General features: G+C 47.0%; 1 protein-coding gene across 1 annotated transcript in view; it reads left to right on the plus strand.

Annotated features, from left to right (window-relative positions):
- Positions 1-14,185, plus strand: part of CHD2 (chromodomain helicase DNA binding protein 2) — a 71,238-nt gene that overhangs the window by 50,583 nt on the left and 6,470 nt on the right. The window contains exons 20-34 of the mRNA XM_041418554.1: positions 288-359; positions 1,433-1,582; positions 2,186-2,334; positions 2,828-2,924; positions 3,650-3,742; positions 4,220-4,393; positions 5,307-5,482; positions 6,933-6,974; positions 7,932-8,071; positions 8,799-8,937; positions 9,076-9,226; positions 10,522-10,644; positions 10,953-11,081; positions 11,829-11,969; positions 13,069-13,203. Coding sequence (XP_041274488.1) covers positions 288-359; positions 1,433-1,582; positions 2,186-2,334; positions 2,828-2,924; positions 3,650-3,742; positions 4,220-4,393; positions 5,307-5,482; positions 6,933-6,974; positions 7,932-8,071; positions 8,799-8,937; positions 9,076-9,226; positions 10,522-10,644; positions 10,953-11,081; positions 11,829-11,969; positions 13,069-13,203 — 1,911 coding nt within the window. The remainder of the gene's footprint in view (positions 1-287; positions 360-1,432; positions 1,583-2,185; positions 2,335-2,827; positions 2,925-3,649; positions 3,743-4,219; positions 4,394-5,306; positions 5,483-6,932; positions 6,975-7,931; positions 8,072-8,798; positions 8,938-9,075; positions 9,227-10,521; positions 10,645-10,952; positions 11,082-11,828; positions 11,970-13,068; positions 13,204-14,185) is intronic.

A 14,185-nucleotide genomic window follows, 5' to 3' on the forward strand; every position in this document is an offset into this window, starting at 1 on the left:
AAACTCCTGTGGCAGGCCCCTGCTTTGGGCTGTGTCACCCGAGGACAGTGAGCACAGAGAGCCTGTAACGGGAGCTGCGGTGTCACCCGCTGTGTGCCTGCTCCTGAGCATCCCCCAGCCCTTGTGACACAGCTGAGGCAGCGCGGTTATTTTTAATTGGCGGCTATTTTTAACAATTAAACACTGCAGGCAGCACAGGGGGCTGTAGGGCTGGCAGCACTCGGGTGCAGCAGTGCCTCAGGGCTCCTTTACCTTCTTTCTTTTATCACTGTGGTTGGTTTTTGCAGCGCTTGGACGGCTCGATCAAGGGGGAGATCCGAAAGCAGGCGCTGGATCACTTCAACGCCGACGGCTCCGAGGTACCGCAGTCCTGGGCAGAGGGTTTGTGGCTGAGCCACAGGTTGTGACTGACACCAGGGGGTTAGTTAGGTCAGTTCTTTTCACAAGACCCCAGGTACTTTTAAAGACATGGATATGGCATGCTTTGCAGCCAGCCATATTGCTTATTTGGAATCTCTCACGTCCAAGGAACGGGGCGGCAAGTCACAATTCCAGAAAGTTCTGAAGAGGCTGGGAAGAGCCAAATTTTAGCAGTCCTCTCCTTTTTGGTCTGGAGAATAAGGTGGTTGCTGAGTGATTCCAGTCTGAAGCTGGTTTTGAATATGAAATGACAGAGGCAAAAGAAGGATTTTAAGTGTTGGCAGGCAGTGGAGTCTGGTGCTGGAGGTGAAAGTCTCCAGTGTAATAGGAGAGGGCATCTGAAACCTCTCATCTGGGCTTGCTGACTCACAGTGACTGGTGCAAGACACTTGTTTTTGTGTCAGTCAGCCCAGCTGTGAGAAATACCTTTCCTCACTCCAGGAGCCTGGGCTGGAGCAGGATTCTTGGCTCACACAGGGATTGTGAGAGATTGTGGTTGTAGGAAAATTAACAAAAGGAAGTGTGAGGGGGGAAGAAACAAGAATGCCAGTAGAACCTGCCCTTTTCCCTGTCCTGAGGGACACCTATGGGGGCTCAGGCATCTTGGGTTCTAAGATGGTACAGTCTGTTCATTGCTGATCTCACTCCTAACAGGATTCAGGCAGTAAAAAGCAGATGTTTGCCTGCTGCCTTTGTAGGAGTCTGATGAGCAATGTGGTCTGACCTTCAGAAGTAACTACAAGGTGCCCTTGCCTTGAGCTGCTTGTGTTGCTCTCCCATATTGATTCATCCCTTCAGCTGGGCCAGCACTGCCTCACCCTGGGTCTGTGCTTAAAGCCTGGTGCTGCTCAGCCTGCATGAACAGGGGACATGGGAAGGAAATCCTTTTTCTGCGTTAAGAACCATGAGTGCAACAGAGCCTTCCCTTTTACAGCTTTTGAGTCACCACTGCTATATTATGCCCACATTTAACTGGTTAACTCATGGATGCTTTTTATTTTTTCCTTCCCAGGACTTCTGTTTCTTGTTGTCAACAAGAGCTGGAGGGTTGGGAATTAATTTGGCCTCTGCTGATACTGTTGTTATCTTTGACTCGGACTGGAACCCCCAAAATGATCTTCAGGCTCAGGCCCGAGCTCATCGGATTGGACAGAAGAAGCAGGTCAGGAGAGCTGCCTGGGTTGTTTTCACTGTGCCTTCAGTGTGTGCACCTAAACATCTTCTCACCTCACCAAAGCTTCTGAAAACACGGGCTTTTTGTCCCAGTCCTTGCTCCAGAGAGTGCTGCCTGAGGGAATCTCGTTTAAAAAGTAGGAGACAAAAAGCAGCCCAGATTTGCCAGGTGCCAAGTCTTCCTGTTGGTTTTGAGCATACCCAGAACCCAACCCATGGCATTGCACTTCTCAGCCTAATTCTAGTGGACTCTGTTCTTTCTTGCCCTGAAAAACTTAAAAAGTAGAACATCCACCTTTACTAGGGGTTATTAGATATGTGAAAAGCTAGTTTGGTGCTGGTTTGAATTTAGAGTGATTGTTTCAGAAGATTTTTGCTCTGTGCTTAGGCACACTACAGGATCTGTGTTAACCATCCTGATTTTAACTGGATCTCCTGAGGTACAGAGAGAATGTGATTGTTTTTCTTCTGAAAAAGCACATCTGTACACGAAGAGACAATGTCAGCAGCCCAGTGAAAACAGCTGAGGGATGCATTGCTGTACCAGCAGAGCCTGTCCAGTAAATAGCTGTGGTCTCTTTTTGCCTCTCAGGTGAATATTTACCGCCTGGTCACCAAGGGGACAGTGGAGGAGGAGATCATTGAGAGAGCCAAGAAGAAAATGGTGCTGGATCATTTGGTTATCCAGCGTATGGACACCACCGGCCGGACTGTTCTGGACAACAACTCTGGGAGATCCAAGTACGTGGCTGTGTCAGGAGGCAGAAATGTCTGGAGCACGTGGCATAACCAGCTTCCCCTGCTGGCATTTCCCAGTATTTATTTGATAGGGTACAGGGCAGAAGGCTAATAAATCATGGCAGCTTCCACTGATTTGGCTTCTGCAGCCATTAATTTGGATACATAGGATAAAGATGATCAGAAATTTAAAATTAGTTTTTGCTTCTGTCTCTCACCCAGAGATCATCCTGGTCTGAGGGGAACCTGGCTGTGGAATGGCTGCATTTTGGCAGTGGCCTCAGTTTCTCTTCATTTCCCCCAGTAGATGGAGGTGGTTCCCATTGCAGTCATTGTGTGTGCTGGAGCAGGAAAGAGAATAATAACAAAGCTTTTTATAGTGCTGGGTAGAAAACTTGCTCCTCGCTTCAATTAGGACAAACTTTGGTATGGTTTTGTGCTGTAGCAGTTCTGACTGAACATCTCAAAGCACCTTTTCCTTCTTTTCTTCTTGCAGCTCAAATCCCTTCAACAAAGAGGAGCTGACAGCTATTTTGAAGTTTGGAGCTGAAGATCTTTTCAAGGAGCTTGAAGGGGAAGAGTCGGAGCCTCAGGTAGTTTGAAATTGAAATCACACAGCAGTTTGTAGTGCTCTCCAGGTCTGCAGGAAGGACTGTGTGTGGTTGCTCCTGCTTTGTTTTACCCTGTGCATGAGAGCAAGTTGGTGAACAGGACATATGGGAGTCTGGAGAAGCTGGAAGCAGAGTCTGAGACTGGGGGATCAGGGTTGAGGAGAGCCTTGTTGTTAGGGATTAAATATTAATGGTCACCCAGGGAGTCCCTTGCCTTCACATTATTAGCTAGTGACAGCACAGCCTGCTGAAGGCTCCTCTCCCTGCCTCTTCTGAGCACTTCCCCAGCACCCTTTTTTGGTGGTTCTGAGCGAGGCAGGAGTCAGCACAGTGCAATAAACAGGTCGCTCTCTTCTGCCTCAGTGCAACATTGCTTGACAGTTTAGCATTGAGTGTTTTGACCAATTCCCTTAATGGCCCAAGCAGCAGAGTTTCTCCCCAGGGAAACAGTCTACAGTTCATACATCTCACTGCCTGGAAATTTTCCCCACTGTTCAGCCTTCGTGGTCCTTTCCTTCTGTTCTGTCACCTTATTTGTACTTCGTTGTACCACTTGAGATTGTTCATCCCTGCCCTCTGGGATGACACCCTGCAGATATTTGCACTTTATTTAGCTCATATCAGCACACGAGCCTGTTCTCAAAGCCTCTTACTTCCTGCTGTGCCTGGCACCCTCTGCTTTATCCCTCCTTCTCCCTGACTGGCAGGAGATGGACATCGATGAGATTCTGCGTCTGGCTGAAACCCGGGAGAATGAGGTGTCCACCAGTGCCACCGACGAGCTGCTCTCACAGTTCAAGGTATGGACCCCAGGCTCTGCAGTGTGGCAGTGTGGCTCCCCACACCCTGCCGTGGAGGTGAGGTCAGTAACAGGCAGGAGCACCTCACAGAGATCTCAGAGTCACAGAATGGTTTGGGTTGGAAGGGAGCTTAGAGATCATCCAGTTCCAACACCCCTGAGGTAGGTATTCATTTAATTTCAGGAAAGTGGTTTTGAAGGCTGTGAATAAAATGCAGAATTTACCAAATTTGGAAACAAACCCAATAATTTACAAATACTCAGCAGTACTTCTTAAACTGCACGTGCTTCCTCAAAAGCTGTTAGTCCAAAAACGAGGCAAGGAGCCAGGAATGTAGTGGCATAGGGATCAATTATGGAGTAGTTGTGGAAGTGTTGGCAGAATTCCTGTGGAGAAGAAGTTGAGGCTTAGCAGACAGCTCTGGGGTGCTCCTGCCAGGGGAGGGAATTGCTAAAACGTCTTCTTTGCTTGTAAAAGGTTGCCAACTTTGCAACCATGGAGGAGGAAGAGACAGAGCTGGATGAGCGGTCCCAGAAGGATTGGGATGATATCATTCCAGAAGAGCAGAGGAAAAAGGTGGAGGAGGAAGAAAGGCAGAAAGAATTGGAGGAAATCTACATGCTGCCTCGAATCCGGAGCTCAACGAAAAAGGTACAGCCCATCTTGAGGGGATGAGAGGCTGGAGGAGAGAGCTGCCAGAGACAATGCTCAGGGGAAGCCTCCTTGCCCTCTGAGCATCTCTCCCTCCTCCAGAGTTGGTTGGGAATAGAGCACAGAGGTAGCACAGTGACCTCTTGTTGGCACTGTGCATTGGAGCAATGGTTTGGGATGCAGCCTGAGGGCCCAGACTGGACTTGATGCGACTCATCTCACATTAGCAGACAAAATCAAAAGAATCTGTAGTGACCACAAAGCAAAGTACCCAATTGTATTGGATTTTGCTGCAGATTTTGCCATTTTTTGGCTGTCTCTTTTCCTTGGGTTCTCTAGCTCCCTGGGTGGCTCTTGCCTAAATCTGGATCCTGAGGAGCAAAAGAGATGGTGTCTTCCCAAGTTCTTCTTTATATAATGGGATCTACCCCAATCCAAAAGAAAGCTGACTGTGAGAGGATGCTCTGCTGGGGTGTGGGACTTTAAGGGGTTAGAACTGTTATATGGGGTGAGCTCTGGGGAAAAACACTGATGTGAAAAACACAGAGAAGGTTCATTCATATTGAATGAATCCACATTGGTTTCTGAGGTGTCCTGGTTTTCAAAATAGTCTAAGGGACTGTGGCACAAACCCATGGAAATCAATATTTTAGCATCTCTTAGTAGATCAAAATGCAATTGTGAAACTGGTGGCTGTAAAAGGAGGATGACCACCACAGCCTCAGCCAGCTGGGAACTGCAGAGGGTGTGCAGCCTTTCTGGGCTGGTCACACAGGCTCCTGCACCTTCAGGAGTGGATGCTCAGGTGTTTTACAGTCCATTAAATAGTGCCAGTGCAGGAGGGACAGAAAAGGTTTTTAGCTGGTTAGATGAGCAGTTGTTAACTGTCCTGCTGTTTCTCTGCTACCTGCAGGCTCAGACAAATGACAGTGAATCTGATGCAGAGACCAAGAGAAGGCTGCAGAGATCGTCTGGGTCAGAAAGCGAGACCGACGATACCGACGACGAGAAGAGACCCAAGCGCAGGGGACGCCCTCGGAGTGTTAGAAAAGACACTGTGGAAGGGTTTACTGATGCTGAAATCAGGAGGTCAGTGCTGGGCACAAGAGACAGTTCAGAAGACAAATATAGAAATCCCATGCAGGTGAAGAAAATCCCAGATTAGTCCAGGATGTGTTCACCCGTAAGCACGTCAGTGGTTAGGCAGAGCTGGTTCACTGGCACCTTTATATAATTCAGTTTTGATCTCAGCTGATGACCTTAACATTCAGGTCAGTGCAGAATGGACTGGATTGTCTTTAGTTAGGACACAGTGAAGCTGGTACCTTCCTAAAATTAATCCCTGCTGTAACTGCCCTTTGTGGGCCAAGTGGATGGAGCTAATGCTGTATAACATGTGAGGAGGTCTTAGGTGCCATGAGCTGCAGATCTGGAGAAGCCAAGGGCTCTGGCCTTCCTGACACTTTTCTGGCAGTCATCGTGCTGATTTAAGCTCTCAGTGAAAGGCAGGCTCTGGCAAAATGACCTCATGAGAAGCACTGGTCCTGTCGATCCGACTGTGTCAGTCTCTGATGTCAGCTGGAGACTGAATTTCAGAGCATTGTTTTCTTCTCCTATCTTCTAATTCTTGAGTCTTTCCCAGAGATCTTTGTCTTACAGCTCTACCCAGATGTTCAGCCAAAGATGGAAGAGAGGGAGTTGTGAGTTTTCCTTAACTCTCTATCTCTGAGCTGGTGTATTTTTAAGCAGGAGATAGCAGAGTTTTTGGGCTGTGATAGCTGCCCCATAACCATCTTAAAACCCTGGAGCAGGAAGGACATGTTACAATATGCCAATACAACAGCCATTTAGGTTATTGTGATGTAGCAGAAAGGAGCTGAAAGAATACAAAATGAAAATACGAAGGCAGAAAATTAATTAATTTTAAAAATAACCTGTAGTTGTAGCCATTGTGTCTACTCCCAGCTCAAGGCAATGTTTGATTGCAGCAACTCTTGCTCTAAAGATGTGTTAGCCACAGCAGGGATTTTCACAATAAAAATAAGACATGAAAATAAATAGCAAACCTCATCTGCAAACCTCTGGGTTGGATTGAACCACATTTGGCTCTTCTGTGATGGGTTGCTACATTTACAGCCCAAGCTTTAAAATTACTAATGACATTGATTTAATGCTTCTTTTCTTCCTGGAAAAATGAAGTTAATAATTACCAACATGGTGTGAGCCAATGCTTTCTTCTATTTTTTTTTTTTTTTTTTTGCCCTACAGTTACCACTCTCCTTTTTTTTTTTACCCCTCATCTGTCAAACACTCAACATTCATAATAATGTTGTGTTCTTCTTCAGCCAAGGTCACAAAACTCTTTGTGGGGGCTAATGGATGAGGCTTCCCAGTTCTGAGGGATGCTGAGCTGATCAGTGGGGAATGCAGGGGTGATAATGTGACAGGCTGTAATTAATATATTCAAGGACATTTGTGATATTGGACCTACTTTTTATGGCAGCTAGTTTAGTTTTTTAAAAATTTTTTTTCTCCTTAGGTTTATCAAGGCTTACAAGAAGTTTGGATTGCCTCTTGAACGGTGAGTCCCAACCTGGCCCTGCTCCAGAGGGGAATCATGGAGGCACATTGTACTTTGAGCACAGCCAGGCACACATGGCTCTGGGTGTTTGACACAGCCTGCACAGACAGCACAAGCCTTGCTGCCCTGCCATCAGACCCCAAGCACTGCTGTACACTCCCTGGTGTCTCTGTTGATGGGCACTGATGAGTGCTGGCCAAAAACCAGCTGGAGCAGTCATGGTGCCAGGCTGTGACACAGCAGGGTCCTGCTGGCACAGTCCTGCCCTTGGGGCATTCCCACTCTGCCCAGAAAGGAGAGGGAGCAGCTGTCAGAAAAACAAATGCTACCCAAAATACTTCTCTGTGCACGTTAGCCTCAGGACTGAATTTGGAGCATCTTTCCATGCTCTGTCCCTCCCGAAGGGAAACAGAGAGAGGCACCATCCTTAAACATGGATCTGCAGGGCCCTGGCCCTGTGCTGGCTCAGGAAAGGTCTCAGGGCTGGGTCAGAGTTCCCTGAATATATTATAGGAGAAATTCAGTGCTTTTTCAGCTGTTTCTACTCTCCTGGTATGAAACACAAGGCTTTCATGTGAGTCTTGATGTTCCTGACTTCAGGCAGGCAAAAGAGACAGCAGATGGCAGCTTTGGACCATCAAATGGCGTTAATGGGGAACTGGAAAAGCCTGAGGGAATACTGGACAGTCACAGAGGGTCCCTGTTGTCCCCAAGATACACAGTTCTCACCTTTGATTTGGTACTAAAAAATCCAGAGGATTGGATCCGTTTTTCTACATCTGCACTGCAGCTGTTAGACCAAAAAAAGACAAAGACTGGGTTATTTCCTGCATGAACTCAACTCATGCATGTTTTATACATTCACATTTGTACAGCACTGAGCTGTGAAACAATTGAATAGGAAGTGATTGAGAGAAGAACTGCTGTATCACACACAAAACTCTCCCTGTTCCCCAGGCTGGAGTGCATTGCCCGGGATGCTGAGCTGGTGGACAAGTCTGTGGCTGACCTGAAGCGTTTAGGGGAGCTCATCCACAACAGCTGTGTGTCAGCAATGCAGGAATATGAGGAGCAGCTGAAGGAAAATCCAGCAGAAGGTAGGCAAGGGGGTTGTGTGCTGCTGTTAGGGTGGTTTTGGGAGTGTTCCATTGAGCTTGTGAGGAAACCATTCCCGTGCCAGACAGGGAGGCCACATTGTGACTTAGCAGCAATGAACAAGAACACATTCAAGCCACCCCATCTCTGCCAGGCACCTCTCACCCACAGAAAGGAGCCCCTGAGCTTTCTGCTCAGATTGGACAGTGCCACTTGGGTCTGTTGGCTTCTACTGGACATGAGTTTTTGTGGGGAGAGGCTGAAGTGACCAGCTCATTGAATGCTGGGCCACAAAACGAAGCAGATCTTACTTTAACTGCTCCTGGGACTGGAAATCAAACTGGTGCTGTGTACTCTATGGTAAAGCTGGGTCCACAGTTAGCAATTCCCAGAGCTGGAATCACCACCCACTCTCTGGCTGTTCTTTGCTGTTTGTTTGGACATACAGAGTCAGGGATGGATTTCCTGCTGGGTCTCTGCCTGTTGCAGCTGACCAAGACTGCAGAATCAACAGCTCCAGTGTATTTAGAAGTATTTTTAAGAAAATGGTACTGGGAGGTGTTCAAGTTGCAGATCTAAGTGAGTTAGTGGAAGAAAATTTGTATTTTCAGCGTTATGTTTAAATAAGAGGTTGCAGGCAAGGTCTTGATCACTGTCTATGAAGCCATTTTACAGAGACACTTCCTTCTGTAAGAGTTCTCTTAATTGCTGTGTTTTATTACTGAGCAGGGAAAGGACCTGGAAAGAGACGAGGTCCTACCATCAAGATTTCTGGTGTCCAAGTCAATGTGAAATCCATCATCCAGCACGAAGAGGAGTTTGAAATGCTGCACAAATCCATTCCCTCGGACCCAGAGGAAAGGAAGAAGTGAGTTTGGCTAAGTAGGCAATGCAGAAAGAGGCTCAGGGAATTTGGATTTTGTAGTGGAAAGAGAATAGCCTGGATGTGTGGATTTGCTTTATCCTCCACAGCATTAAAAGTAGCTCGTGTTTGAAATGCCTTTAGGTACCGCCTGACGTGCCGCGTCAAAGCTGCTCATTTTGATGTAGACTGGGGAGTGGAGGAGGATTCTCGCTTGTTAGTGGGAATTTACGAGCATGGTTATGGAAACTGGGAGCTAATTAAAACAGATCCGGAGTTGAAGTTGTCTGATAAGGTAGGTGGCTTTGCTTGCTGCTTCCATTGGGTCCATTGCAGTGCTCATAGCAAACACACCTCATTTACTCCAGAAACAGATGTTTATGTTGGTAACTACTCCAAAAACCATGATCAATAATAATGAGGAAAACAAGCGGCCTTCATGGAATGTTGCATGCTCGATGGAAAGCAGAGTTGTGTCATTTGGTGGGCAGTACCAGGTGAACCACACTGAATTGATGCAGGCAGAAAATGGCAGTGCTGACATGTGTGGTTCTGTGCACAGGATGGAAGAGGCTGTGACTTGATGTTTCCTTGAGCATCTCACAAGAAGCTGAGTGTGAATTTCTCAGTGGAAATAATTTTTCACAGATTTGACACTGCTTATGTCAAGGCTGTTCCGTGTTAGCTTTGAGGGTATGGTTACACGACTGGGAATGGCAGCACAGCCAGCTGGAAAGCCTCCATCTAGTTCCTCTCTTCCTCAGTCATCCCCACAAGAACAGTTTACAGGCACCATGTTGAAATGATCTGGGTTAAAAATAATCCACCATCCCTTGTGTTAATGTGGTGGAAAGAGTGTGGAAACTGCAGCACAGGGCTGAGGAGCACTGGGAGTCTCCACACCAGCTTTGCTGCCAGCGTGCAGCATTCCCCTGACATCCCTGCTGGTGCTTTTAGCAAAGATCAGGCTCTGCCTGAGAGCCCTCCATGTGTGGAGCTCAGAAAGGCATTTTGCAATGGAAACAGCTGCCTGAAACACGCCACCCATTTTCCAGTGAAGTATGAAGCAAACCTAGCTGGCAAGCTGAGCTATTTCCTCCACAAAGTGTCACCTTTCAGCCTTGTTTTCCACTCAAAATTGTGCATCTGTGCCCTGCTGTAGCAATGTCTCAGGTTACCAGAGTGACTGGGCTGCTGTGACCAAGCTGTCACAAACAAATCTGAGGTGTCAAGGCGAGTGGACTCAGTTTTGCAACTCAAGGTCCCAAATATAGCTTGTAAAGGACTTTTTTTCTTCAAGACAACTTAGCTAGCTTGCAAGGCTTAGCAAGCCTTGGGATCCTTTATCTCCTGCAGTATTCCAAGGAGAGGAATGCTTGCTTCCTAGGAGCTTTGCCTTTGGCCAGACAGGGACAGTCTGAGAGGGGGAAGGAAGGATTGAGCCTTCCTGTTCCCCCAGAAGGTGCAGCATCTGCTGCCCTTTGCTTGGCCTGGAAGGGCTGCTGCTAATGTGTAAATCTTTTGTCAAGCTTTGTGCCTATGGGTGTATATATATATATATATTTTTTTTTTTTTTCTGCTTTATCAAATATCCTACCAGTTGAGACAGATAAGAAACCTCAGGGAAAACAGCTCCAGACCCGAGTTGATTATCTGCTGAAACTGTTGAAAAAAGATCTGGACAAGAAAGAAAACATGAAAGATGGGGAAGAGGTGAGATGTGGCTGCTTGATTCTGAGGGTTTCAGGGAGAGTGGTTGGCTGATGTTCCCAGGTCACCAGACATCATTTCTATGAAGGAATATGAACTTATTTTCTGATTGAATTGTGATATTTCTCTTTTAAATGATAATTAATAAGGGGCAGGTTATTACTGCTGTTACTGAAGGAATTGGGCTCATCAGTTTTCCTGCCAGCCTGCAGGATCTGCAGCTGTTTGCACAATGCTCAGGAGATGGGAAATGTCCCCAGGAAATAGCTGTAGCTATTTGCTTTCCCTGACTTGTTCTATATTTTTACCAGGGCAAGCTAAAGAAGAGGAAACCACGAGTGAAGAAAGAGAACAAGGCTCCCAAAGTCAAAGATGAGCATGGGAATGAACTCTCCTCTCCTCGGCACTCAGACAACCAGTCAGAAGAAGGTGAAGTCAAGGTGAGTCAGCCTTGGTGAACAGTGGCTTTTCCAGGTTTCCTTGAGCTGTGCTGTTACTGTCCAACCTCACCTTGGGAAGCATTCCCAGCAAAGCCCCCAGGAGTCAGAGGCACTAAGAGTGAATTCCCACAGGACTGGCAAACTCACAAAACCACGCATACAGCTCTTGGTGTGAAAGAAGGACCTTTCCCACCTATTCTTTTAGCTCAGTGCTTTAAGGGATTTGGGGCATCCCAGAATGGCCACAAACATCCACACATTGACTCAGGGGAAAGGTTGTCTCAGGACAAAGCCTGTTGCCCTTATAAAGGAGAGAAAGAAGAATTGTTTCCCTCTCCTTTTGGGCACGTCAGCCCGTGGTGAAGCTGGAGTTTACCAAGGTCATGCTGTTGCTTAGAAAATGTTCAGTCTTTGAGTGGTTTGGCTTGTAGTCTGAGGCTTTTTGTTCGTGTGCTGATCAGTATCTACCTCAGGGGCTGATCGTTCTGGAGTGCAGCTGGCACAGGAGAGCAGGGCTGCTCTGCAGCTTGCCAGCTTGTCACAGAGTGGGGCTGGTCTGGTTTTCATACCCTTTTGTCACCTTTGGGGGGATGGCAGCTGCTTGAGCAGGGCTCGATGTCTGCTTAAAGAGGTGTGAGGGTAAATCTGGATGGACCTCAAAAGTTGCCTGTGTTTTAAGGATGTTTTATGGAAGAAAATGTACATGAGGTGAGGGACTCCAACTTTGTGCTGTGACTGATATTCTAGGAGGATGGCTTGGACAAGAGCCCAGTGAAAAAGAAACAGAAGAAGAAAGAGAACAAAGAGAACAAGGAAAAACAGACATCCTCTAAGAAAGAAAAGGAAAGCGATAAAGAGAAAAAGAAGACAAAAGACAAGAAAGAGAAGGTATGTGATACTTTCAGGAGCAGCATGATAGGGAAGTCCCTGAGCAGGACATCTGTGAGACTTAGGATTCATTAAAGGCCCTGTGAGGTGAGGGGGTATCCCTTTTTCAGCCCTTCTGAATTGCCATAAAAAGTAGAAAAGGTGATATGTCCTAAAGCTTTGTGGAATGCGACCAAAACGGAAGAGATTTTGTCAGGTTGCCTTTAAAGTACAGCTGTCCCTGTGGCATGGATATGGCCACAGAGCTGATGCTAAGGAAAGAGCCTGGAGCACTCAGATCAAAGTTCTGTCCAGCTGTGATTTATCACAGGGTTGGCAGGTCCTTGTCTGTATTGCCCTTTAATTTAAACTCACCCAAATGACCCAAGTGTCCACACCATCAAGACTGTAAGTTGTCATTGTCACTGTTCAGGACTCAACAGAATGAGTGTTTCAACATCACTGGTATGCTGGAGGCTCAAATGTCTCTTGAATTTTGGGTACAGCTGCCCTGAGGCTGGGTGCAAATTGGAAGGGGGGTAAAAGCTTCCATAATAATGACCTGAAGTACCTGTCCAAGGAACAGGTATGTACTACATGCCCAGTGTCTTTTGACACTGAGGTCATAAGTGCAAAAAAGAAGTTTTGTTGCCTATGTAGGGGAAAGTTTGCTTTCCAGTGATTTTGGTGTGACTTTCATTGCAAGAAAGTCATATAGGTAAAAATGTACATGAACAGGCCATGACTTGAGAACTAGTGGTATCACAAAAAGTTGCAGATCCTTGTAGACATGAGACTACCCTGAGTCCTTTGTGAGGGAGAGATACTCTTTATTTTAACCTCTCTTCCAAGTCTTCAACATTGGTTTCTCCCCATGAGTGTGAATATCATATTCGTGTCCAAACTGTTGGCTCTGACTTCTCCCTGCTCCCTCATGGATGACATAAAGCTAAACAGAGCCATTGCAGCTCAGCAGTTGGAGATTTTGGGAGGAAAGTTGTAGGAACAGTGCCCAGGTTTAGCAACTGCCAGTAACAATAGTGTGGAGGTTGTTGGCTGGGTCACTGGGGATCCTCCATTCTGGCTCATTGCGTGATGTGTGTAATTTGTCCTTGTAAAGCCTAAAGGTGGTGAGGCCAAATCTGGAAGTAAAGGGAAGAGATCACAGGGTCCTGTCCACATCACTGCAGGGAGCGAGCCAATCCCCATTGGAGAAGATGAGGATGATGATCTGGATCAAGAAACATTCAGCATAGTAAGTATTTTCCTTGGGAAATGGGAGGGCAGTGCCGAGAGCCTGGCGAGGCAGCCAAGGTTTGCTCAGATGTCATCCAAAGATGTGTTTTATGTGTTGGGGTGTGAACCCCCTCCTTATGCCCCACAGGGTCTTCCTCTGGCTGATCTGAGAGGAGGGCAGGACAGCCCTGGACAAGAGCTGCCCACCAGTGCTGCCAGCTGGTAGCCTGTCAGCAGAGCATGCACAGGGGCTCTCTGCTTCAGCTGGTGACTTCCCCTGCTCAGCTGGCAGCCCTGGGTTACAGAACACCCTGCAGCCTTGTATTCCCTCTCTTGGAGAAGCCAAGGAGCCAGTGAAGCTCTTTCAGGCAAGGAAATGTAGGAGAGTTTTGAGGGTGACCTTGTAGGAGGTGCAGAGCTGTGTAAAAGCTCTCACAGCAAACATGCCCACAGGGCTCATTGTAAAAATTGCGTTTTAGTAAAAGTTGTCTTGGCAGATTCTCCTTGGCAGAAACACCACTTCTTAAAATCAGTTCTCTCAATGCAAATCTCTGTATTTGTCATAGGTCCTGTGGGGTTGTCTTTAACTTTCCTTCTCTGGTGTACAAAAGATCCCGGCAGGCAGTCAAAAAACCTGTCTGATTTCCTATCTGTGCACAGTGTTGATGTGTCCAGGCCAAAAAACACAGTGCTTTCATTTCATGTCTGCTAGTTTTGGTAAAAGCAAGCATTAAAGTGACCAAAGATGGGATTGCACAGAATTGAACTGAGCAGTCTTTCAGCTGGGGTGGCTGGTTCAGTGTGTGGAGGCTTGGATACACTGCCCTGCCTGCCCTGGGATCCGTGCAGGGACAGACTATGTGTGGTTCCTGCTTGCAAAGCAAATTGTTCCCTCCTAAAAGGCAGGGGCGGTGGAGGTGGGGAGACTCTTGTCTTTTACTGATTATTGTCTGCAGCTTGTCTAACAATTTCCTATTTTATAGCTGATTTCTCCTTGCCTA

The sequence above is a fragment of the Onychostruthus taczanowskii genome, unplaced genomic scaffold (assembly GCF_017590055.1).
Source record: "Onychostruthus taczanowskii isolate IOZ18803 unplaced genomic scaffold, ASM1759005v1 scaffold6, whole genome shotgun sequence".
Classification (NCBI taxonomy): Eukaryota; Metazoa; Chordata; class Aves; order Passeriformes; family Passeridae; genus Onychostruthus; species Onychostruthus taczanowskii.